This window comes from Saccoglossus kowalevskii, chromosome 6 (assembly GCF_978046115.1).
Source record: "Saccoglossus kowalevskii chromosome 6, keSacKowa6.1, whole genome shotgun sequence".
Classification (NCBI taxonomy): Eukaryota; Metazoa; Hemichordata; class Enteropneusta; family Harrimaniidae; genus Saccoglossus; species Saccoglossus kowalevskii.
The window spans coordinates 17,287,344-17,311,011 of record NC_140646.1 but is presented as its reverse complement, the minus strand read 5'-3'; the positions used below and the strand labels follow the sequence as shown (position 1 = coordinate 17,311,011).

At 37.1% G+C, this 23,668-nt stretch overlaps 3 protein-coding genes and 1 long non-coding RNA gene across 4 annotated transcripts; all 4 read left to right on the top strand.

Annotated features, from left to right (window-relative positions):
* Positions 1 to 20: 20 nt before the first annotated feature.
* LOC100377706 (pyruvate dehydrogenase [acetyl-transferring]-phosphatase 1, mitochondrial-like) lies at positions 21 to 2,690 on the top strand. The gene has a single exon (XM_002742362.4). It carries the CDS (start codon positions 189 to 191, stop codon positions 1,674 to 1,676), a length of 1,488 nt encoding a protein of 495 aa, XP_002742408.1. The 5' UTR covers positions 21 to 188; the 3' UTR covers positions 1,677 to 2,690.
* Positions 2,691 to 6,428: 3,738 nt separating this feature from the next.
* LOC100377552 (testis-specific serine/threonine-protein kinase 4-like) lies at positions 6,429 to 7,445 on the top strand. Its single transcript, XM_002742361.1, has one exon. The coding sequence runs from the start codon at positions 6,429 to 6,431 to the stop codon at positions 7,443 to 7,445; it is 1,017 nt and encodes a 338-aa protein (XP_002742407.1).
* Positions 7,446 to 8,530: 1,085 nt separating this feature from the next.
* LOC146741834 (uncharacterized) lies at positions 8,531 to 11,336 on the top strand. Its single transcript, XR_014929739.1, has 4 exons — positions 8,531 to 8,616; positions 10,065 to 10,172; positions 10,785 to 10,858; positions 11,305 to 11,336. It is a non-coding gene; the product is annotated as an uncharacterized LOC146741834 (long non-coding RNA).
* Positions 11,337 to 11,363: 27 nt separating this feature from the next.
* LOC100377152 (RNA-binding protein 39-like) lies at positions 11,364 to 23,660 on the top strand (the record flags this gene model as incomplete). Its single annotated transcript, XM_085500597.1, has 13 exons — positions 11,364 to 11,391; positions 12,311 to 12,353; positions 13,474 to 13,520; positions 13,772 to 13,865; positions 14,106 to 14,156; positions 14,272 to 14,532; positions 17,027 to 17,147; positions 17,704 to 17,796; positions 17,978 to 18,175; positions 20,263 to 20,328; positions 20,781 to 21,250; positions 22,461 to 22,645; positions 23,176 to 23,660. Coding segments are annotated over 13 exons (1,764 nt in total), but the record flags the coding sequence as incomplete, so codon positions are not given.
* Positions 23,661 to 23,668: the final 8 nt, after the last annotated feature.

Sequence of the window (23,668 nt, the reverse complement as noted above, 5' to 3'; positions counted from 1 at the left end):
ATTGTTAGCCTAGGGAGTCATTTTCGCTGATTGTTGAACACTTCCTGGGTGAAAGGTTACTTGTCGCACGCTTACATCGTGTGGTAATTTTTACTTGCCGCCGTATCTTCTTTTATGTGACATTTTCAGAAAATGTCGTAAATGTTGAAGGCATTACTGCTGGTTTGAAAGACTAGCGAGGAATAGCAATGTGTGTTCGCCTTCTAGCATGCAGATGGTTCAGACGACTCGGTGAAAGTGATCCCTCAAGTTTCCGGTATTTATTGCACAATCGTTACGATGTTAACCGTGTACGGCGCGTTAATAAACAGTTTACGACTTCCAGTAGAAGATGTGCAATGTTGTCTCCGTCTGAAGTAAGTACAATCTTGCGGCAACAAGAGTTTACAGTCCATCTGGATAAATACGAAGGTGGCGTCGTGACGTCCTTCGATACGACCCAGCTTGCAGCGAATAGGCCCGTTGAAGATCGTCGATCGGCAGCGACATGCTTGCGGAGTGGTGGATTGCTTTTCGGTGTATTTGATGGACATGCTGGTACTGCCTGTTCTCAGGCTGTCAGCGAACGTCTGTTCGACTATATTGCTACATCGATTCTTCCCTACGACAGGCTGGCTGAAATTCAAGATGCATTTTTGCATAGACGGACGGAAATACCTCTTCTAAAGTGGCACAGGAATCCAGATGACTATATTAGCGTCGAAAATGCCGAGGGATACAAGAAAAGTCTAGGTCGATTTGTGAATGACAGTCTAGCAATGAATGTGGAAGACGATGACCTACATGCGGCCATCGAACTTGCGTTTGAACGACTGGACGAAGATATATCGTCCGAAGCAAGAGCTTTGATTGGTGGGCGTACGACAGTATACCAGGACGCTACCCAAGTTGCACTGTCTGGTTCGTGCGCATGTGTCGCTTATATCAACGGTTCTGACGTATGGGTAGCAAATGTCGGGGATAGTCGGGCAATTATCGGACGTAAAGCAGAGATGACTCATTCAGGCTGGATTCCGAAAGCACTTTCTCATCGTCATAGCGGTCATAACACAGTGGAAATTGACCGAATCAGAAAAGCGCATCCTCATAACGAAAGTGCCTTTCTCATCAAGAATAACAGACTACTTTCAGAATTAGCCCCACTCAGAGCGTTTGGCGACGTCAAATACAAATGGCACGCTAACCAACTAAGGGCGTTACCTAATGGAAGAATGCTTATTCCAAGGCACTATTACACACCCCCATATCTGGTTGCTACTCCTGAAATAATCCACCATCGCCTCACTCCCCAGGATAAATTTCTAGTAATTGCCACTGATGGTTTGTGGGATTTTATGACTAAGGAGAAAACTGTTCAACTTGTGGGTGATCATATTAGCGGGCGGGAAACTTTGGAGGCGTTTAAGGTCAGGCCAACCTCGCGATTTACACTCAGTGACATTAACTCGAAATTGAAAGACCGTAAATCGGGACTTGCTTCGAGGCCTATCGACGACAATGTAGCCACTCATCTCGTACGACATGCTCTGGGTGACAGCGAGAAAGGCATCAGCCACGGGAAGCTCTCCGCTTTCTTATCGCTCCCTCATTATGAAGTGCGTGATCACAGGGACGACATCACTATTTATGTAATTTTCTTTGACACTGAGAAAAAGAGGAGTAAAAGTCGCGGGTAAACACTGTATGTGCTATAAGCTGTATCAGCTTCGGTCAGGAATATTTTTATGTGGCAAATTAGGAGTGAATAAATAATTTTGATAATGATTTTAGAACTTGACCTTGTTTGATTTTACGGAGAGTTTCATGAGCCTCACATGTAAAGTTATATGTTTATCCCACTGTGCGACTCGTCGTGCCATTGTGAGGTTTTGCAAACAGCAGACATGTTCGTTTGGCATTTTTAGATCAAACGTGTCTGTATATAGGTATGTAAAAATATCTGTTTGGTGCAGTGCATGTTTGAAAACTAAAATGTTGACAAAAAAATGTATTACAATATTTACATATTTGACATTTTTGTAACATCACCAAATGACAAGACGATTTTACATTTTTTGAAATGCAGTTTGTCATTTTTTGAGACCTGTCTTTGAACTGAGAAGGCTTGCACGTTTGGCATTTTAGGCATGTTAAGTATTTTTTGAAATTCTCCTTTCTTCAAAAATGCTAAACGAGCATTTCAAAAAATAAAAACAATGTAAAATCGTCTTGTCAATGCGGCGGATGGCCATTGCGTGGATGTATGAACGATTATGCTATCCCTGTCAGTAGTAAAATACTAGTAAGATTCTCACAAATTTAATAAAAATCTGAAGATAACTTAATAAAATTTACATTAGTGTGTATGGACAGTTTTCGCTAATTTTTGGTTTTCTGTTCTCATTTGTGAATTTCACTAAGAGTCCGGTGAGAATACAGTAAAGATGTTGTCTGTAATTGCACTTGCGGAAAACTCAGCTTGGTTTGAGTCGGGAGGGCGGGGTTACTATACATAATATATTGACTGGAGCACTATAATAATATTTACGCAACAATTCTTTATTTCTCACGTTGTCTTATGTGATAGTGCTCGGATTCCAACGTGTAAAATGTATAATTTCCTTGTTTTTACTGGTTTACGTCACACCTGTGCACAGTCGGAAGTGTTTACGCAATTAAACATAATGTAGTTAACGGCCGCCCGGGCACTATATGGATGACTAAATGTGCAATCTTGTCATATGTGTGAAATCACTGTCAACATAAACGTCATTCGCCCTGGAGGCGCAAAGGAACGTCGCTATATTCAGTGACTATTATATTCCGCCGTCCGTCGGAACTTTGGGGAAACACGTGATACTAGTACTTGATGTGTGACGTCTGCGTGGGTCGTGTGACTCTTTTTACCTATCACGTTCAAGGTGAATCGGAGTAAGTGATAGTAAAGTAAATAGCTTGTAATATAATATAATAGCAAACAAATATATAAACAAATTAAAGCCCACGCGAATGTGGCATACTGTAAAATACTTTATTTTCACTTCATTGGAATTCATTTTCGCTATTTTTGCTGAAGGAATGATTCAGTTAAAATAAAATCAAGCGAATACACCTTTTTTCCTATATTTTACATTCAACTTGTCAAAAATCAGTGAAAATAAATTCCATACAAAACGCCCAAAATTCTTTTCAACGAACATTAATTCCAGTTAAATTAAGGTATTTCACAGTAAAACATTTGTTTAAAAGGCTCTACAAAAAACAAGACAACTTCAACACTATTACCCACACCAAAATTAAATTAGTATGATATAAAATACACCAAATTAAATTAAACCGTAGAACCTACACCAAATGAAATGCAAATTGTTACCAAAACATATGGCGGCCAAATACAAACATTGACACGACATTATCAGTATGTTTTCTATGCATATCGTAAGGTCATACATTTATAAAACAAAAAATACAATTCTTTATGATAACGCGAGATTGTCAATGACAAACTGGACTATTATACAATATTTTTGTTCTTGTGTGACATCAAGAATTATCGTCCCCAACTTAAGTAAATACTATTGAACTGTATTTTATTGCAGACAAATGGGGACTACTTGTTTATGAGTTTATTACTAATTTTAAGGTATTTGCAAGTTTAGTTGGCAACTCTTCAGATTGTTTACCTGGCCTTATACTATTGTATTATCAATATTCCGATAGTCTCTCACGAGAAACACTTACAGAAATTAGACTGAACTAGGGGGACTATCACGTGCCAGGTAGTATACAATTACCGGTACCCCATTTCACATATGACCCATAGTAAAAAAACAAGGCTCGTTTACGCATAAAGCCAATTAGTTAAGTATACAAATTAAAATGAGTTGTTTATATAATTGTTTTCAAAACCGAATAAGAAACTGTGTCATTATAGATGTTGAAAGTTTCAAAAATGAAGTCGATTTACTCATAGACATACAACTGTGGGTATTCCTTTCATGTAACCTTAGTTTTAATCCCCTACTATTCTAAGGTCTATGGTTTACTACACTGGTGCTGGCAATATGAGAAAAGTTGCTCCTGGTGGATGTTTTTTTTTCTTAGAGCGGGAGACGTCATCTGCGCACTTGGGGCAAACGGCTATTATAATACCGTGCACAGGGATAGAGGGACTGTGTACCGTGTCGTTGTTTACAAACAAGTAAAGTGCCTACCCAAGAGCCTCTACGACTTAGCATGCGTTGTTGTCGTCGCATGCGTGTGCAGGTGTATTTTATTACCTGGCCCTCTAACAATGTTGAGACGGGCACAGGAAAGTGTTATCGAGTAAAAAATAAATTTATTCCAATAACAATCCATATTATTCACTAATAAAATAAACCAGGTGCAATCGAGACAATTCTAGAACCTTACATTTGTTGGTACTTTACAGATTGTATTGGAGTGCAGATCGGTCTCGTTTCGTGAAAGCACAGCTTTTTGCCCAAAACTATGTGATTTAGATCATTCTCTTGATACAATCCATTTATTGGGGGGTTCATGAACTGATACGGCAGTTTATATTTACAAATATAACACCCACTGGCATCAACTGGACAAATCGTACAGTTTCCGAGTCGACCAACATGGTCAGTTCGCAAGTCGTTATAAACATGCGACGTTTGTGGCCAGGTAGGTATGCAGTATAACATGTGTACGTACTCGTGTTTATATTACACATATTACACATCTAGTTTCTTCACAAGTGAAAATTATTATCGAAATTCATCCTTCGATTTTTCGGCCAACCAAATAATGACCCTCCATGCCAAAGTTTACGCCATACGCCATATACGACTACAAATTATCATATTTTGTGAGTTTTAAGTAATCGAATATACATGTATATTCAAATTCATTATATAGGAAAGAGATTACTTTTTAGTATTATAATGTTAATTGGCGAACGCAGGGCGGGATGATTGTGGCGGGCACGTGGTATTCATGGGCACAATCAACTGTAAACGAGAATAATTAGTTTTTTATTTTAAATACAAATATAAATCCATTTCTTTATAATGATCTGATTGTATTATATCTTCAAGACGATAATTAATATTCAGGCTTTGATTCGTTTATGTTGACAAATCGTTCTAATGATCATTGTATCAGTTGTTTTTGTTCTTACGTATAGAAAATGCAAAAATAGCAACAACAACAACAACAAGAATTAAAGTAGAGCGCTACACAAAAGTAAAAATGTTATTGTCATTTTGACATATTTGTTTATATCATGTTTATATGAAGGATGAGAAAAATCGATTGAAAATCGATGTAAAAACTGGAGTGAAACATGTCTGTTGTATGCACGTAGAGATGGGGATACGTCAGGTGCAGTCAATGGAGCTGTTCATCGGAAAAGCTGTTTCAAGGGTTTTTTTATTGAGGGCAGGAAATTTTTTCTATTTTTTTAGGGGGCGGGAAATATCAGTACCCCCCCAGTGGGCAGGGCAGATTTCTAAAAAAAATGCAAGGACAGGGTACTTACAGAGATAAATATCACAGGGTGGGTAAAACAGCCTTTAGGGCAGAGTATAATAAAACATATGCTAAATGTGAGCAGCCGTGTGCTATCAATAACTGAAAATGCGAGTCACCCACTGAGGAGAGGGAAAGGGAAAGATGAATTTGGTCAGCAGGAGGGCAAGAAAGGCAAGTTGGTGGTAGAGGAGTAGGACAAAAAGTTGTTTTTAATGAGGGCAGGGGAAAGATGAATTTGGTCAGCAGGAGGGGAAGACAATTTTTTTCAGGTGGAGGGTAGCTTATGAACAGCTTTTAATTTCCCCTCTTTCTTTTATATTAATTAGCATACTTCAAAAGGCTCATAAAATAAATTTTGTCCCAGACCATTGACTATTTCAATTTATTGCTCGTTGGCTGATACATGTGATACCCGACACAATGCAACGCGATTACACACACACACACACACACAATAATTTTACTTTTCACTTTCGCATTTTTGTATATAGTTAGTTAACTTTAGCTTTTCTACAGGCGGAAACTACAGTCAACTGGCACACATCATACGTTACTGCCAAATATTGCAATCACCGGTAAATTTAATAGTTGCATGTATTAGACCCCGTATTAGGTCGCCAGCTGACTGTGCCAGGAACATATCGCCAGCGTGGACAAGATAAACGCGCTGCGCTCAGCGCCGTGTTCACAAACTCGTGACGTCACGGCGTTCCACCGCCGACGCGTACCAGCATAATGGTGGCGACGTCACAACAATCAACAATTGCCTGCATATTCAACCAGTGTTATTCCATCTGTAAATTTATTGTGCACTAGCATCTATCTCTTCTGGTGTTATGAACAATATATCTATCTTGAAGAGAAGTTTCACTATGATGGTTTCGATAGGATTAGAGTGATTATCATTTTACCCTGAGTGCAATATCAACATGACGACCAAATCGAAGGAGAAGCCAGTCACTGAAAGGACGTCGGGGACCAGTTCAAAGGTTGGCAAAGCTGCGTCCGTGCTAGAATCACATGGTTTCAAGTTGGGGAAAACTCTTGGACACGGAAGTTACGCCAACGTTATGTGGGCCCATAGCGCTAAACACAAGATCAAGGTAGCTGTGAAAATTGTGTCCAAAAAAAAAGCTCCAGAAGACTATCTGGTGAAATTTCTTCCAAGGGAAATCGACGTTATCAAGAATCTGAAACACCCGAACTTGATCTGTTTTCTGCAGTCCATCGAAACTACTAGTCGGGTTTATTTGATCATGGAGATGGCTGAAAACGGCGACTTGTTGGATTATATTAAGTCCCACGGCGCCGTGTCAGAGACCCAGGCAGCAATCTGGTTCCATCAGTTATGTATGGGCATAGACTACTGTCACCATCGTGGCGTTGTGCACCGAGACCTCAAATGCGAAAACCTCCTTCTAAATAAAAACAATAACCTGAAGATTACTGACTTCGGATTTGCGAGAGGGAGCATGAAACCTAAAGATGGTCGGAGAATATTAAGCGAAACGTATTGCGGGAGTTATGCGTATGCACCGCCGGAAATTTTACGAGGAATGCCATACGACCCGCATTTCAGCGACATCTGGAGTATGGGGGTAATCCTATTCACCATGCTATTTGGGCAACTTCCGTTTGACGATTCTAACCACAAAACGCTAATGCAGCAAGTTCAGTGTCGAGTCAAGTTTCCAGCCAACAAAACAGTTTCCGAAGACTGTAAGGATTTGATTTGCCGAATGTTGTCTCCTGTCAAGGAGCGCATCACATTGAAGGAGATCAAACACGATCCTTGGACCGTGCGTATGGCACCCTATTACCCTAAGCCAAAGACGAAGGCGGCGGCCGCTAGCCAGGAAGCTGCGTCAACATCGACAGTCGACGGCGACGTACCATCAGTTCAGCAAATGAACAAACAGAAATCTAAATCCACCGGCGGTAAATAACGCCGGCCAAATATATCATTTATAAGAACTATATTACCTATACGAAAGGATTTTCAAAGAAGAAAAAGAAGATTTTTCTTCCTTCAAAGATTTAACACGTTTATTAGTATATATAGACTTTTTTTATTCTTTATTGCTGGACTAGCTGCGAATGTGGACAGCTTGTAACAGATAATACCCGAGTCATCGGGATTCTGAAGAAAAAATGAAATAAAGCCTGGATGATTGATACTCCTAAGGTGATTGAATCTCAATTTATTGTTAATTGTTAATAATAATTATCGTGAGTTACATGTAAAATATACCCCGATCTAGCAATGATTACATTCAAAACAACGTGCATTATATCATGGAAGGTACTAGTACCTTCTATGATTATATAAAGTGTTTGTGCCTTTGCGCCCATATCTCCCTCGATTTGATTTATTTGATATGACAAGCCCGGCTTACAATTCAAAAGAAAGAAAAAAAGCGTAACTTCTGTATAAGGGACAACGTCAAAAGATCGATGTCGGACAAAAAAATTATTTGCTTTAGTTTGGGGTGGGAGGGGTTCGACCTCAAAAAGTTTTCATCATACATACAAAATTTTATTTTTTAATAAAGTAAAAAAATCATGGAGTATTTGTCGTTCGTTTTTTTTTTCTATCCAATCATGGACAAAAATAACAGAAAATGAAAAAAAAAAAAAAAAACATCCAAGACGAGAAAACGGTTTGGTCCGAGTGTAAATATGTGCGTCCAATGGGGTCAATTTTAGGGCATAGACCTAGAACCAACTGCTATGCCATACTACTGTTCGATTATCAATTTGTATCCAATGGTGAATGTAGTCCGATGCCATGATCAATATTTATCAATTAAGTTTCAGTGGGGGGTAGAGGGGGGAACTAAACCAAACCAGCCCACCAGCCCCGGAAGAATCCACCATTAAGGATGTAGTAGATGTTTTCGGAAAGTAAAATAATAATCGCAATGTCTATATCTTATGAAAGCCCACACTTTTTCGTAAATAAAAACCAAATGATTATTCAGACCCCCCCCCCGTTGATCATAACCCATTATTGAAATCTGGAATCAGTACTATGAAGAAAAATGTGGTCATCGAAAATTGTATAATAAAACACCAGTGTGAACTGAGAGCTGATCATTCTCGTAGAGTGTACCCCAAGTAAGTATTGGTCACCAAATCCAGGAGGAGAATAACGTACCGGAAAGGAGCACTTGTAACTAAGATGTGGAACTGAGCCCAAGTTTTCACGAGATGTTACATATAATGTATCAATATCATTATGCAAATGACTAAACTTACGTCACAGCCTTGGATCATCACATTGAGTTACGACATTTTGAATATTACACAAAACAAAAAATATATGTTCGGTAAACTGAAGTTCGAGTTGCTAAATGTGGACGTTCAACAAAAACAAAAATGTATGTTGTCCGTGATTCGAGGTTCTGTTAACCGTAATTGAACATCAAGTTACAATTTGGGCCTGGTTTGACAAAAGTGGTGTGGTTTCTGAAATATGGTCATTTTTGTAACTCAATGTTTTCGTAACTCGATGTCAGTAAATCGGATGATTTAGCATCTCGTTCCATACAAAGTATCATTATGTAAATGAACGAATTTACGTCACAACCTCAGCAGTTTTAACGAGTTTGTGTATTTGTAATGTACATGTTTGAGTTTTTCTAGACTGTGGTGTCAAATCCCGACTATGAATTATTCTGGACTTTACTCATTCGGAATTTACTACGACTGAAAAAGTGACGGAATTCGATAAAAAACTGAGATAAAGACTTTCCGTTTTCGACATTGTTTTTATGCAGGAAAATATAGTATTTTACCAAGTAAAATTATATTTATTAAATTTATTATTCCTACATGAGTTGTCGAACACCCTACATCGTTTGTAATTTTACACAGCTTCTTTCAGTCACGATTCAAGACAGATAAAAGGCAAACATTTATAGAATGTAGCAATTTTTTTTTCTGGTAATATTCTTGTTCAATCGGTAATTATGAAAATGATTTATGGGTGCATAAGGTGCATTGTTCTTAATATAAAATTCTGAATTATCTTGTCATGACTTTTTCAGTTTTTTTTCTCCCAGAAAACGAAAGAATTTCACAATGTCGTAAAAGGAAAGTCTTCACCATAGTGTTATAATTGTCCTTTCATTTGATTGACTTGGTTCGCGCAATTTTTCGCGACAGTCGCGACAGACCCACTAATTCATGGTTCAAAACATTATTTAAAAACTATGGATGTGTACTTGAATGAACATTTGGAATTGTTCTACTTCTGTTGTGAGACGCAACGCGTACAATAGGAGATACTGACACCTTCACGCCTAAACTTCCAAGTTGAATCACTGAAGTTTTACTATAATGATCGTTCTTGGATATTTTACCCCAGTACCTAGATAGTACTTCTATGTTGTGAGCAATATTGTGTTACGTGTGCCATTCCGCCTTCGATGGAAAAATCCATTTTGACCTCTCTGCATTTGGCCGTGTAGCCATAAACGGCTACTGCAAACAAAGGTTTTATCAAACTCGTCCGAAGCTGGCGCTTCGCATGCCCTTTCATTTCAATATTGTAAACCCCGTAGTGCATCGCCAAATACGTTGTTGGTTGTGTTTCGCGTGTATTGTACACACGAATATTCAGTAAAATTGAAGTTAAAATCACCACGGAAGACAACAGTTCTGACATTTAAGTAAGTACCAATGTTTTATAGTGACATTTTTAGTTATTTGTTAAACAATCCTTTAGAATTTTGGTGAAATATGGACGTACTGTTCAGTTCTCCCCGCTACAACCGTACACACGCCAACTGAAAATTCGGTGTATATTTGTCGCTGTGTTGCGCCGTTTTCTGCATAATTGTTCCCATTTTAGCGGACACTTGCGTTTATTACAACTAATTGTAAGTGTTTAATTAAATTAGTCTACGCAAACATCCGTGTGTATTGTACGTGATAATGTATTTTTTCTCAAACCTAGGGGGTCATACTATATGAATGTTTGTTTGGTTTCGTTTATTTATAGACGATCATATAAATGTTGAAGAACCGTAAGTTGTAAGTGCCTAATGGTGTGTTTGTCGTTGATGTAATTTTGATTTTTGGTAACATTTAGTCTAATGACGTGTACGCATCTACTGTAACCCTTCCAGGACTTGTATGCCCTAGTCATGGCATGAATAAATTAATGTGTTTTACTACTTTTTTTTTTTTAGAAAAAAAAAGACTAACCGAGAGGCACACTAGCATCTAGTTATATAAAATACTACAGTTTGTAATATTTCTTGCGTTTCTCCATTTTATAGAAACCTTGGAGTTGAAGGAAAACATTGGAAGTCAGTCTCGGTAGAATATCTTGCCATGAAGGGCAGAAATTGCTGTATGTGTAAAGGTTATTCAGACGAGTGTGTCTCCATATGGCACCCATATACATGAATTGAATTTAAAAAAAATGAGAAGTGGTGTATTCAAAAAAACGTTTAGGATCCCATTTCATATTTTTGTTTCATGCATGATCAAATCAAAACTTGTCTTGTAAATGATCCGGCGTTCATTCTGTTAAGATTGTCAAGAAATTTGTACACAGTTCTTACAATGTTAATTATATTAGTGTCCCATGGTTAAAAATGCTACTAACAATTCTTAATTACAGAACTAATACAAAATATTATGTACCTATTGAACATATTTTTCCTGCGCCTTATTTTATGTTCGAAAAAAAAATAACACTGAACGAAACTGTAATTCTATGTGTTAAAAATTAAAATGCAATTCAGTCGTAAAAATTAAGGTTTTCTGTGTTAACTGTAATGATCTCTTCCGCAGATCACTAATATATTGATGAAGGACAAAGAAAATATGGCTGAGGACTTTGATGTTGAAGCCATGTTGGAGGCACCATACAGAAAGGAGGTTGGTTTTTTATGGATTGTTATATATTATGTTACGACCAATTAAACAGATTAGTGTTTATGATAACAATCTGAATTTAATTTCTGTAATAATGGTTATTGCACCGTTGTCTTTTTATTGGTTTTGCTTATTACTGGGCCATGTCATCAGCGTTTTTATACAAAAGTGTACAGCGTAATATCTTGTAGATATTCCTCAACATCTTGACCAAAAAAATGCCCATTTTGGGAATAATTGAAGTTTCATTTTATTGCGAGTCGTAAGTATTGCATTTTACTGGTACGTACCATCTGTGCCCTTTACCAGGGAGAAAGCCTGGTATCACTTGGTTCATTGTTGTTCTGCCAGTTTCTCATTAATATCAATACATTATGCAACATAATTAAATGAATAGGCTGGCTCCAGTCAGGTTAGATTTTTTGTAAACCATTAAATAAATAGAAATAAGTTTGATGAAATAGGTGGAGTGATCACAAAATGATAACATTTTAATGCAAATTAGCATGCAGCTGCAGGCTTGGGTAAATTTTGCAGGTGAACCATTATTAAACAATCAATAATACGCTTAATAAAATGCTTTAAGTCAGGAGAAAAGTTATCGCTATGTATACCCTGTTATAATGAAGTCAGAATATTTTCAAGATGAAATGCAAAGCAAATTTGTCAACAAGGGAGCAGTGGACTTTACTTTTGTGATCTCTCCATCAATTTTAAAAAAAACTATTCACTTAATTAAATTATCGCATAACAAACTATCCCTTCTGAAGCCAGCCTACTTAAAGAACTGTATGGCTTATCAAATATCTGAATGTGTGCAATTCATCCTAAACACTTTAAATACGACAGCCTGCCTGTTCAACAAACCAAACATATTTATGACCATCTTCTGACTGTCTATTGCCCATTTGATTTTTTATAGAACCCATTGACTTACAGCATAGCAGTGCTGAAGGCTCAAAGAGGTAGTCATTTTGGGATATTTGTATTTTGTGCTCAACTGATGATTGAAATAGAGATCGATCAGTATGAAGTATCAGACATGTAGCTGGCGATTTGAAATACCAGCAAAACATTTCAATGAGTTACTGAAATGTGAGAGCAGCATGGCATGATCTTTTACCTAGGGAGTAAAATGAGATTCAACTTTTAGTCATTTTTTTTGCCTAATTCCATATTACAGTAGAACTGTTTCACATACAAGATAGTGTATAATTATTTCACTGGAATCTCCACAAATGCTTAGAGATGAGAGATGTTATATTGGCATGTGTAAATCATTTTAAGATGCATGGCAGGATCCCCTGCCTATGGCAGTTTACTAGCTCTTAGATTATTATTCGGAAACTCAATAGAAGTTAGTTAGGAGATGTTGAGCACCAAATTCATTGTTTGAAACTAAAAAATACCCTCCCACTCTCATCATCCCAGGGCATGAAAGAATGATTGTGTAGTGGTACCAGTCAATACACGACCCTGACTGAAGAACACAGGAGAAGGTGACCAGAAGCTTTTACATGGATTTCAGCACCACAACTACAAGACTTATTCTTTTGAAACCAACTCTCTCCATTCAATTGAATAACCAAAGGGCGTCTTGTTCCATCAACAGTTCTCAATTGATTTGACTTGTATTATTAATTATTTTGCCTGTGCAATAACTGCCTCACCCACTTCATACATAACTCAAAATTGAACATAATTCTCCTAATTTGTACTGTTTCATGTATTGTGCATTTTAAAACTCCTATTGACAATATGGAGTACTAGAAGTAAAATGTGTTTGTATCTGGTTTGAGTGTACTTGAAGGAGAAGGGGGAAGGGGCAATCAAGTACAAATTAGGAAATTATGAGCGATATTTGTGCATCCATCACATAGTACAGAAAGTAATGCTGTGAAGAAGAATAAACAGGTTTGTGTAAACCAAAACAGTATTAAGACACTTCTAAAAGTCAAAATGAGCTGACAGATATCTTCTGTTTTCTTTTTTTTATTTTTCCCTTCCTATCCATCCCTTCCTTGCCAACCTGTGTACTGCCTGTATTGTCATCTTGACATTGCTGTTTTGTTTGGACCCTGATAGGACCACGACGAAAAGGAAGTTTCAGAAAGCAGGAACAGTAAAAAATCGTAAGTATCTTTATTTTTATTTTTTGTTCAGACTTGTTATATATTTGGTGTTGTTCACATGCTGCTCAGGTTCACCTGTTTGGGGACAAAGTTTGACACAGAATCTGCTGGTGTGGACAATGCTGAATTTATAGCAATGTAAATTTACTGAGCAACACAATGATGGCAGTCGTTACGTGGATGTCATCCAATCTTTGTATCCAATTTATTCAGTCTGCTTAACAATCCCTATATATGACTGTTGCAAATAGGTTGCAGTCAATGTCTGGCTTACTCAGTATTTGAGCACTTCAAGCTTCCTTTGTCATGTCAATATATTATAAGTGAAAGCCGCTACAAACTCAGGTATGTTTTTCAATGTGTCTGTGGCAGAGATGCCTTTGAATGGTATTTTTACACACTTTAATTTTGTGTAGGAGAATATGCCATTCGAAAAATGTTGCGAGGCAAGTACTTTATAATGGGACTCCAACTTGTGTTTAGATTTTAATTTAATTTCATCATAGAATCACTTAGTGAATTTTATTAACACTGATGTTTTTTGTTTAAGTTCTTGTTTTAATCTTAAGTGTTATGTTTTTGTAGGAGCCGGCGGAGGAGTCGCAGTCGTAGCCGTGGAAGGGATCACAGATACAGGTATGTTTTGAATTTACAATTTTAATATCATTTGCAAACAAAAAGTTCAGGAAGTATTCTTGCATGTATGCATGTGAAGCAAAGTAGTATACTTTTTTTGTAAATTGTATTTTAGGCGAAGAAGTAGAAGTAACAGTCGCAGCAAAAGTCGTCATAGACGTAGCCGCAGCAGAAGTCGCCACAGACGAAGTCGCAGCCGCAGCAGAGATAGGGATAGGCGTTATGGTGGTAGTTATAGGGATCGTTATCGTAGAAGTCCTGACAGAAGTCCAGACAGAAGGAAAAGGAAAAGTTACAGTCCTGTTCGTGGAAAATATGACAGACATGATAGACAAGAGAAGAAAAAAAGCAAGAGCAAGAGTCCCAGTCCTATAAAGTAAGTTATGTCTGTGGCTATAGTCCTAATACTGTGTAGAAATATTTGTCTGATAGCTTATGTTTCTTGTGAAATACTTGAGTTTCTCTCTATGACCAATTCATAAAGCGTTTTTGGAATTATGTGAAATATTTCGATGTCTGATGTATTTTACGGGGTGAATTCAGTTCATGCAACAGTCAAATGTGGTCTTCAGATGAGTACAACTTAGCACTAGTTCAAGAATCATTTCAGTGGGTTTCTTGTGAATTTGTTTAGTGCTTTGTGTTTGGGGACTGAGAAAAATATTTTACATAAGTGTTCTCCCCAGGCCTCTGAAGCGACATGGTACCGTGACGCTTAGACACTCGGTCGTGATACTTGCCTTTTTTCTGTGACGCTTGGTCACTCAGCCGTGATGCTTATATTTTTGTTTACAAGTGTCAGTCTCGTCTTGCACGCATTTAAAACATGTATTGATCGATTTAGGTAATTCCGCTTTTGTTAGCCATACAAAGACAGTGATAAAAACGGAAGTCTGCAATATGTTGCGAAGTCTTTCAAAGGTGCAGAGCCTCCAAATCAAAAAAAAAAAATAACTAGAATAGCAATAATTTGCCCATTGCACGCAACGGCAACAATGTGACAAAACAAGTCACGGCGTACGTCGGGAAGATCAACCCCGATTTGCTGCACTCTGATTTGTTATCACTCAATCGCTGGTGACATTATTTACTCCAAAACTAAAAAAAGAACAAGTGAAATTAAGTCGCATTGGAAAGAAAAGTATGAATAATTCAACAGCAGACGAGACGGGATGAGACAAAACAAACTCTGACCTCTGGAAATACCCCATTCATAGGGTACCTTAGTACAGAAAAACGCCACCCTAAGGCGACACAATGCACGTTGCAACATTGTGACCGATGCATGCTGGGCTATCAGGGGTTCTGATCGAGGTAACAAAGATGGCGGCGCAGAATGCATGATTTTCCGTGATGTTTAAAAACATCTCGTTGGCAATTTAGATGTAATGCTTATGATAATCATCAATGAATCGTTTTAATAAACAATTTGTGTATTTCACACCAAAAAGTCAGATACCGATGATCGCAATAGCAGCGGTGAATACCCGTCCAACGCAATGCCGTCAGCTGACAATGTTACGGTGATCGTAGCGTTGTACTCACAAGGTATATTGCAATGAAAAATCGCCGAACTGCCATTGTAGAATTTTTTTTTAATTATTGATTTATTAATTTCAACATATTTCGATAGCTTGCCGACTTTATATATTTAACCAAAAAATGTTTTCCCCGACGTTTATATGAACCGACAGTGACATGGGCACTAAAACTTGTACACAATGATGAACCAGTTACATCCATGGATAACAGTATATTCACTGACTGGCTATAACACAAGTTTTTCAATTTTTTTTTCCTTTTTATGATGTTCCATTTCAAACTTTATTTGACTTGATACAAAAACAAAAAATACAATGCAGTAAAATGATATAAAATTTATCAGATATAAAAATATCTTGTCTTTAATTAATTGTAGATTGACAATATTTGTTGGGAAAAACTGATTATGCAAATAAAAATTATGCAAATTAGATGCATTGTTATGCAAATTGGCCGTGATGCTTGACATGAAGTCTGGGGAGAACACTGCATAACAAAATTACCATTTAAAAGAAAAAATCGAATCCGATGACTGTAAATAAATTAATCATTATGTTGATTGCATTGTGGGTACTGAGGACAAAGGTCAAATCAGATAGATACCATGTCATTCATGTTTCAGTGTTTACCGTACGTTTTGTTTTGGTGATTTATTTGATGATTCTTTTTACATTTCGCCAATAAAAGGCAAGTAACAAGCAATTGAACCAATAAATTGTTGCTGGTTCTTCTGTTCTCAAGTATCAAAGCTAATTCTGGAATGATGAGGGAACTTGTTTCGACTCTCCATTGCGTGATCAACGCATTGCTTGTGACAATCACTTCACGCATCCATTCATTGTTTTTTGTTTATTTATTCATTCAGCCAGTTTTTCCCCAGACATCCAATCCATTGTCCAAGTTGTCACCTATGCCACTATCTGTCTCTTAGTTCTTTGTTTTATCGCTTGTCAATTAATAAGAGGTCTCTCAATAACGTCGTCGGGACATCTTCCGGACTTGTGAAACGACTGTTCACCGAAAACAAAGGAGGGTGCTGAAGATAGAGGGGCACTACAAATTGAAGAGGGGTGCAAATAAATTAAGAGGGGCGCTGCGCCCCTCTTAAACCTTTCGTGGAGAACACTGTCTTATTGTTACTGTGTGTTACTGGTTGGAAAATGCTTCCATTTGACTTTCTTCATTTAAAAAAATGTTGAATAATCATCCCAATAAATAAGGTATTTGGTTAAGCCAATGACTACCGTTCTTGTAGGGGCCATCAAAGTTTTGTTTTATTTTGGTTTTTGTTTATTTAAACATTTGTTGTATTTGTTGATACCTTCTAGAAAGAAAGATTTACCAGACCTACCACCAGAGGAAAGAGATGCGAGGACAGTTTTTTGTTGGCAGTTGTCTCAAAAGATTCGCCCCAGGGATATGGAAGAATTTTTTTCTTCAGTTGGAATTGTAAGTATTTTGTGCTCAGTCTGTGTCCAAATGCATCTTGAATTTCTATCTGTTACATTTCATACAAACGTTACAGGATGTCCTATTCATCAGTGGTAATACATACAAACACCATTGTTTGTTTGTTTTTCTAATGAACAGTTTTAAAGTTATTGCGTATTTGTCTTTAAAAAAAACTTAACTTCAGAAACCATGATTGATATGACTGTAGAAAAAATTTCTTGCACAATTTACTTAACCTAGCAAAATGATGGTACTGCATTTAATTATTCAGATTTTGTTGTGATATATCACATGTACCATCAGTTTGCCTAAACATTCAAGCAGTTACCCAAACTTGGAATTAACTGTTAAATTTTCTTGTCACTTTGATTTTAATGACCCTGTTCAATTGACAATCAATTTGAAGATATGAATGTGTGTTATTTATAAAAAAAAAATATTTAAGCACAAAACTCCATGGTAGTTGGAGTGGCCATTATCTATTCATTGTATTTTCTTGCTATTGTGTTCTTTCAGCTGATGTAACAAGTGTCCTTTGAATTGATTTTTACAGGTTCGAGATGTAAGACTTATTTCTGATAGGAATTCAAGGCGATCTAAAGGAATTGCATATGTTGAATTTCAAGATAAAAACAGTGTCCCATTGGTGAGTCTTCAAGTTCATCCACTGCCTTACAAAAGTATAATTTGAACGTTACAATCTGGTTTTCCTAGGCAGGGAATGTTGAATATGTATCTATCCAACTGCAATAATTTAATGTACAACTAAAGTGCATCAGAGAATATTACTACTTGTGGTTAATTGCTTTTTGTGTTTTTTTTTATAGGCACTTGGTCTAAGTGGTCAAAAGTTGTTAAGTATTCCAATCATGGTACAGGCTTCACAGGCAGAGAAGAACAGGGCTGCACAAAACTCTCAAAACTTACAAAAAGGCAATTCTGGTCCTATGAGGCTGTATGTAGGATCATTACATTTTAATATTACTGAAGAAATGCTGCGGGGAATTTTTGAGCCATTTGGAAAGGTGAGTGACTTTTTCATGTGACGAGTGTAGCTCTAGTATAGATAACAGGTATATATAGGAAAGAATGTGGAACAAATCTATATACCAAAATAGTTTAGAATGTGGGCAGTTTCCTGTCTATGGGTGATAACATTTTGTTTTCTTTCACAATTTTAGTTTTGTAAGCCTTTGACTGACTGGTGACCCATTTTGTCCCAAAAAACACAAATAAATCAACATTTGGATATGTCTCTGTTTCTCAGTCATGCCTTGGCAGATTTTGTTCACTGATATTGAGATCACTCGTGGTACCGTACTTATCCGGGTAAGAGCCCATGCCTGGGCAAAGGCCCACCCTTTTGACCCAATAAAGGAGTTGAGGTCATATCCGGACACGCGCCCAGGGGGTCTTTTTCTACACAAAAAAAAAAAACTATTTTCTATTCGTTGACTGTGGTTGTATTAACAGTCGACTTTCTTGAAGACTGTCGTGATACTTTTAAATAATGTTAATTGCGTGAAACAAGGGGGGTTGAACGCAAAATAGCTGTGACAGCTTTCTGCCTTCAGGCAGCGCGTTCTGAATCATAACAGTCAGCAATTCTATAAAAATATATATTAAAGCAGAAACGGTAAGTTCTCTTTTTAAAATATGTCATGGCCCTAAAATTGGCCAGCCATTTGGTTTGTGCTTCCTTAGTAACTTAGAAACGATTCAGGCAAATCGTAAAAGGAGAGCCGCAAGTGTCGCACTTGATCGGCTTTAGCGCAGTCGACAATGAAACCAATGTTGCAATATTGTAGCAACCCGTACCTGGAGAGTGGTTGAAATCACGTTATTTTGGCTTTATAAAATATTTTGTAGCAGCTTGCGAATCCATAACTGGGGTCAGCAATTTTGCAATGTCACGCCGAAGACTGCCAACTTTTTTACCATCTTTCATCACCGTCATGAAAACATTCTTCTGTCGTTGGATAAAAAAAAAAAACTTTCTATTTCAAGTCCACCGCGATATCCATATAGTGAGACATTCCAACCGCCGGAACTTGCTGAATGATAACTTTCACAGTGATTAATAAGCGTTGAGTCTGATAAAAAAGCAATATCACGATTTGACCTTTATGATGAAATACTAGTAGTGATGTCATTATTAGCCAATCAGTAAAGCAGATTTGCTAGACTGTAAACAAAAGCATTGTGTGCCATCGCAGCAGAGCGACCCCATTTTTCTTGTATCTTTATTATGATTAGACATGAATGAAAAGTGCCAAGCTGACAGACTGCGAAATCCGTGGATTAAAAGTGCTAAGTCCAAATTGTGTGGGACGATATCGACGAACTTCAGGAATAAGTTGTAGGGATTTTGTTCGACGGCTACAGTGACGGCGACTTGGACATTTGAGGGTTTTAAGTTTGACGAAGATGACAATGAACGTACAAATAAAGATCTGAGAAGTTTTTTTCAAACAGCTATGAATTTTTATAATTTTTACTGTGTAAATTTGTAAATTATTGATCATGTATGACGGTTGATGCGTATTTTGTCGCGACCGGAAATCATTTTACGCAGTTTAACCCCTGACATTTTAATTCATTTTGAGTTCATGCGTGTTTGTCGGCAGGAAAATCCTAATTCAAATGATTCCTCACTGTCGATTTTTATTATTTCTGGTTTTTTGTCACATTATAAGCAATACATTATTTTTGTTCTACTTCTAGTGTTGCATATTGTTCATTTATTTCCGTTGCATGTTTTCATTTGCCGTTCTATTCCCTGCCGCAGTTCGATCAAACGGAGTGTTGTCAATTTTCGAGAATTTTCGTTTTTTTTTGCCGGGGATCTCCTGGCAAACGCCCACTCCTTCTTTTTGGTAATTTTCCATGTTCAAGACCCTGGGCTTATACCCGGATAAATACGGTAGATCACTGATACACCTTTGTAGATTTGGTTCAAAGGCAAGACATAATAGGGTTGCAATGATCTATTTGGGTATTTTGAAATTTCAATAAAATTTAACAAGGCAGACATTTGAGTGAATATGAGCATTACACATGATGGGGGCCCGTTGTCTTGTTGAACCAGTATGTTCATTCTTTTTCTCAACAGATTGACAATATTCAACTGATGAAGGACAATGAAACGGGAAGATCAAAAGGTTATGGATTTATTACAGTAAGTATAGCCTGATTTAGCAATTTCATTTTGATTTTAATGTAGTTATTCTTCATGCGAGGAAACTTCATAAATAAGATAACATAGGAGGTAAAGCAAGTAATGCACACTAGATACTAGAGGTGAACATTTAAATAAAAAAAAAACATTCTGCTTATGAGACTAGAACCAATGCTCTCACAAATTGCCTAGCAAACACATCACACCACAACTTCCACTTAGCACTGAAAAAAAGGGATGTTTAATAACTAAGCTTATTACTGGCAGGGACTGTGAAACCTGTCCATGCCGATCCATATCACATTGCCAGCTGTTTCCGCAAAGGCCTGCCTGCAGATTGTGAAACTTGGGAAAGTAATGTTGCGGCATAAAACTTGATACATTGGTGATTGAATGTGTAAAGGTTTCTAGACCTTAAAAATGACAAAAAAAAATGAATATCTCTATTTCAGTTTCACGATGCGGAAGATGCAAAGAAAGCCTTAGAACAGCTGAATGGATTTGAATTAGCAGGACGTCCAATGAAAGTTGGCCATGTCACTGAAAGGTCTGATGCAGCTACTGATGCTTCATTTTTGGACAGTGATGATTTAGAAAGATCTGGTATAGATCTTGGGACAACAGGACGATTACAACTTATGGCCAAATTAGCTGAAGGCACAGGTTTTCAAGTTCCGGCTGCCGCAGCTGCAGCCCTTAATCCTTTAGCTGGTTTACCAGGTATTGGACTGCCAGTACTGCCAGGGACAACACCACCTCAAGTTATGCCACCACAGCCTGTCAATTTACAAGCGTCACTTGCAGCAGCACAACAACAAGCTCAGCAGCAGGCCGCAGCATTGCATCAACCACCCCCAACTGTTTCAATGCCATCAATAGCAACACCATGCTTTATGTTATCCAATATGTTTGATCCCACAAAGTAAGTTTTTTGCGTATACTCATTACATTAACCTCATGGCATACTCTATGTACAACAGAGGACAGAATAGCATGTCTGCTGGGAATCTGGAGACAGTAACTGTCCTAGCGTTTTGCAATTTACTGTAGTGTTTCATTTCACCAACTTTCTAATTTCACATTTCACAGGCTTCATCTTGAGAATTACTATACAAGGCATCAACCACAATCGATATGGACAACAAACAGTGCAGTTTTCTCGTCCCTGGTGCATGACGAGTTGATGTACATGGGAACCCCCCCCCCCTTCCATTTTACATTTTCTTTAAAATGTAATTTGATTGTTTCATTATCTTGAGTTTACAAAGAAAGTTGTTTAGAATATTTCATGATAAAACAGTCCATGTTTTAGCTATGCTGTCATTGAAGATGACAGGCAGAGCTATTGGTATGGGTGAGGTGATTGTCCGGCGTCGTCCCGCATCAACTGTTTTTAGCTCCGCTGTCGACTTTGTCGAGCGGAGCTTATCATATGAGTGATTGTCCGTCGTCGTCCGTGTCAATGTTTTACTTTTTCTACTTCTTGAAAACTACAAGCCTGAATGCTTTGTAACTTGGTGTATATGTACCTTGGGTAGACCTCTCTCAGATTTGTTCATTTCATGATGTCTTCAATTCTCTAATTTTGGTGAATATTTTTGTAATTTTTGGTAAAAAGTGATATTTTCAACTTCTTGTTAAAAACCGCTAGTCCAATTGCTTTGATATATTATACATATAGGTACTACATGTGGACCTCTCAGATTTGTTCATTTTCTAATGATATCTTCTGTTCTTTAATTGCCATGTGCATTGCTAACAGCAGAGCTATCTCAGCCCACAGGCTGCTTGTTTTCAATCAACTTCTTGAAATGCGTTCACGCTATTGCTTTTGATACTTAGTACACATGTTCCTTGGATGGACCTTTATGAGATTTGAAGATTTTCTTCAGTTTAATGGTTGTAGATCTAAACATTTGTGTTGAGGCACTTATAATGGAATGTAAACAAACAAAAAAATTGGCCCAGACCCACAAATTATCACCTTGTACATTGCTTTATTCACAAAGTAACAATGACAAGTGATCTCGTGACTTATAGCAAAAACCTAATTCTGCCCATGCTGTTCTAATTCAGGAACTTTCTATTTTTAACCACTGACAATTAAATGCTGTCCTTGTTTTTGCTTGCAGTGAGACCAGCTCAGGTTGGGACAGAGAAATCCAAGATGATGTGATAGAAGAATGCAACAAACATGGGGGCTGTGTTCATATATATGTAGATAAAACCAATCCTTTGGGTGTTGTATACGTTAAATGTGCCACTGTACAGATCGCACAGATGGCAGTTAATGCCCTACATGGACGATGGTTTGCTGGTAAGTCGTATTCAGTACTGAAAACTGTATGGATTAAGGGGTAATGTCAAAAGATTGATGTAAAATAAAAAAAACTTAATGCTGTTAGTTTGGGGGTGGGACAGATGTTATTTATAGTATAGATTTTATTTATTTTTATAGTCATTGTTAATAAGTTTTCTTAAAAATCTAAGCTAAATTATATATTTTGTTTACATTCTAAAATTTTGTGTTTTAATATTTGACACACTCAATAAATAATAAGCCAATAATGTATTGTTTATGATCAAAGATATCTTACTGGTGATCATTGACTTGCTATTTCTGTTTTAACATTATAAATAATAAACCGTATCTGCTCTATTAGAAGCGCAAATGGACTAACAATTTCATTTTATTGTTTACTGGGTCATTAAAATATTATGTTGACAATAGTTCTACTCTGAGCAAATACAAATTGCTTGTTGAATAATACTTTGATTTGTCACACTGTAGTTTGTATTTTGGTAATTTTTAATTACCTGGTTTCTCAAATTATTTTTTTGTTGCAGGAAAAATGATAACTGCTGCCTATGTTCCTCTTGCCAACTACCACGCACTGTTTCCACAGGCCATAGCGATGACGCAACCACTTATTGGCTCGGCACAACATCCGTGATAATCATAAGCGTTAGACAATTTTAACAAATTTTTATCTACGAGTATCATGACATTTTTTATCAATCATGAATTCAGGCAAAAGTTAGAAAGTAAGCAGTTTTTGTCACAAATTCAGTTTCATTGTTTTGTTTGTCTTTGTAAATTTGAAAGAGTACATTGTGGAGATATCAACAAATTAAGCGTTCATGAATAGTTACATGCTCTTACTACCTAGTAGTATGAAGGAGATGTTTAGTTGTGTCGCTTCTATTTTGTGATTTCTGTCCTTTTCAATTTTGTTATTCTTAAATAACTGTTAACCATAATGCTGGCTGTAAACCTGTACTCTGTCAAACTGCTGTGTAATTTACTTTTATGAATAAAAGACTAAAAGTTATTTTCAGT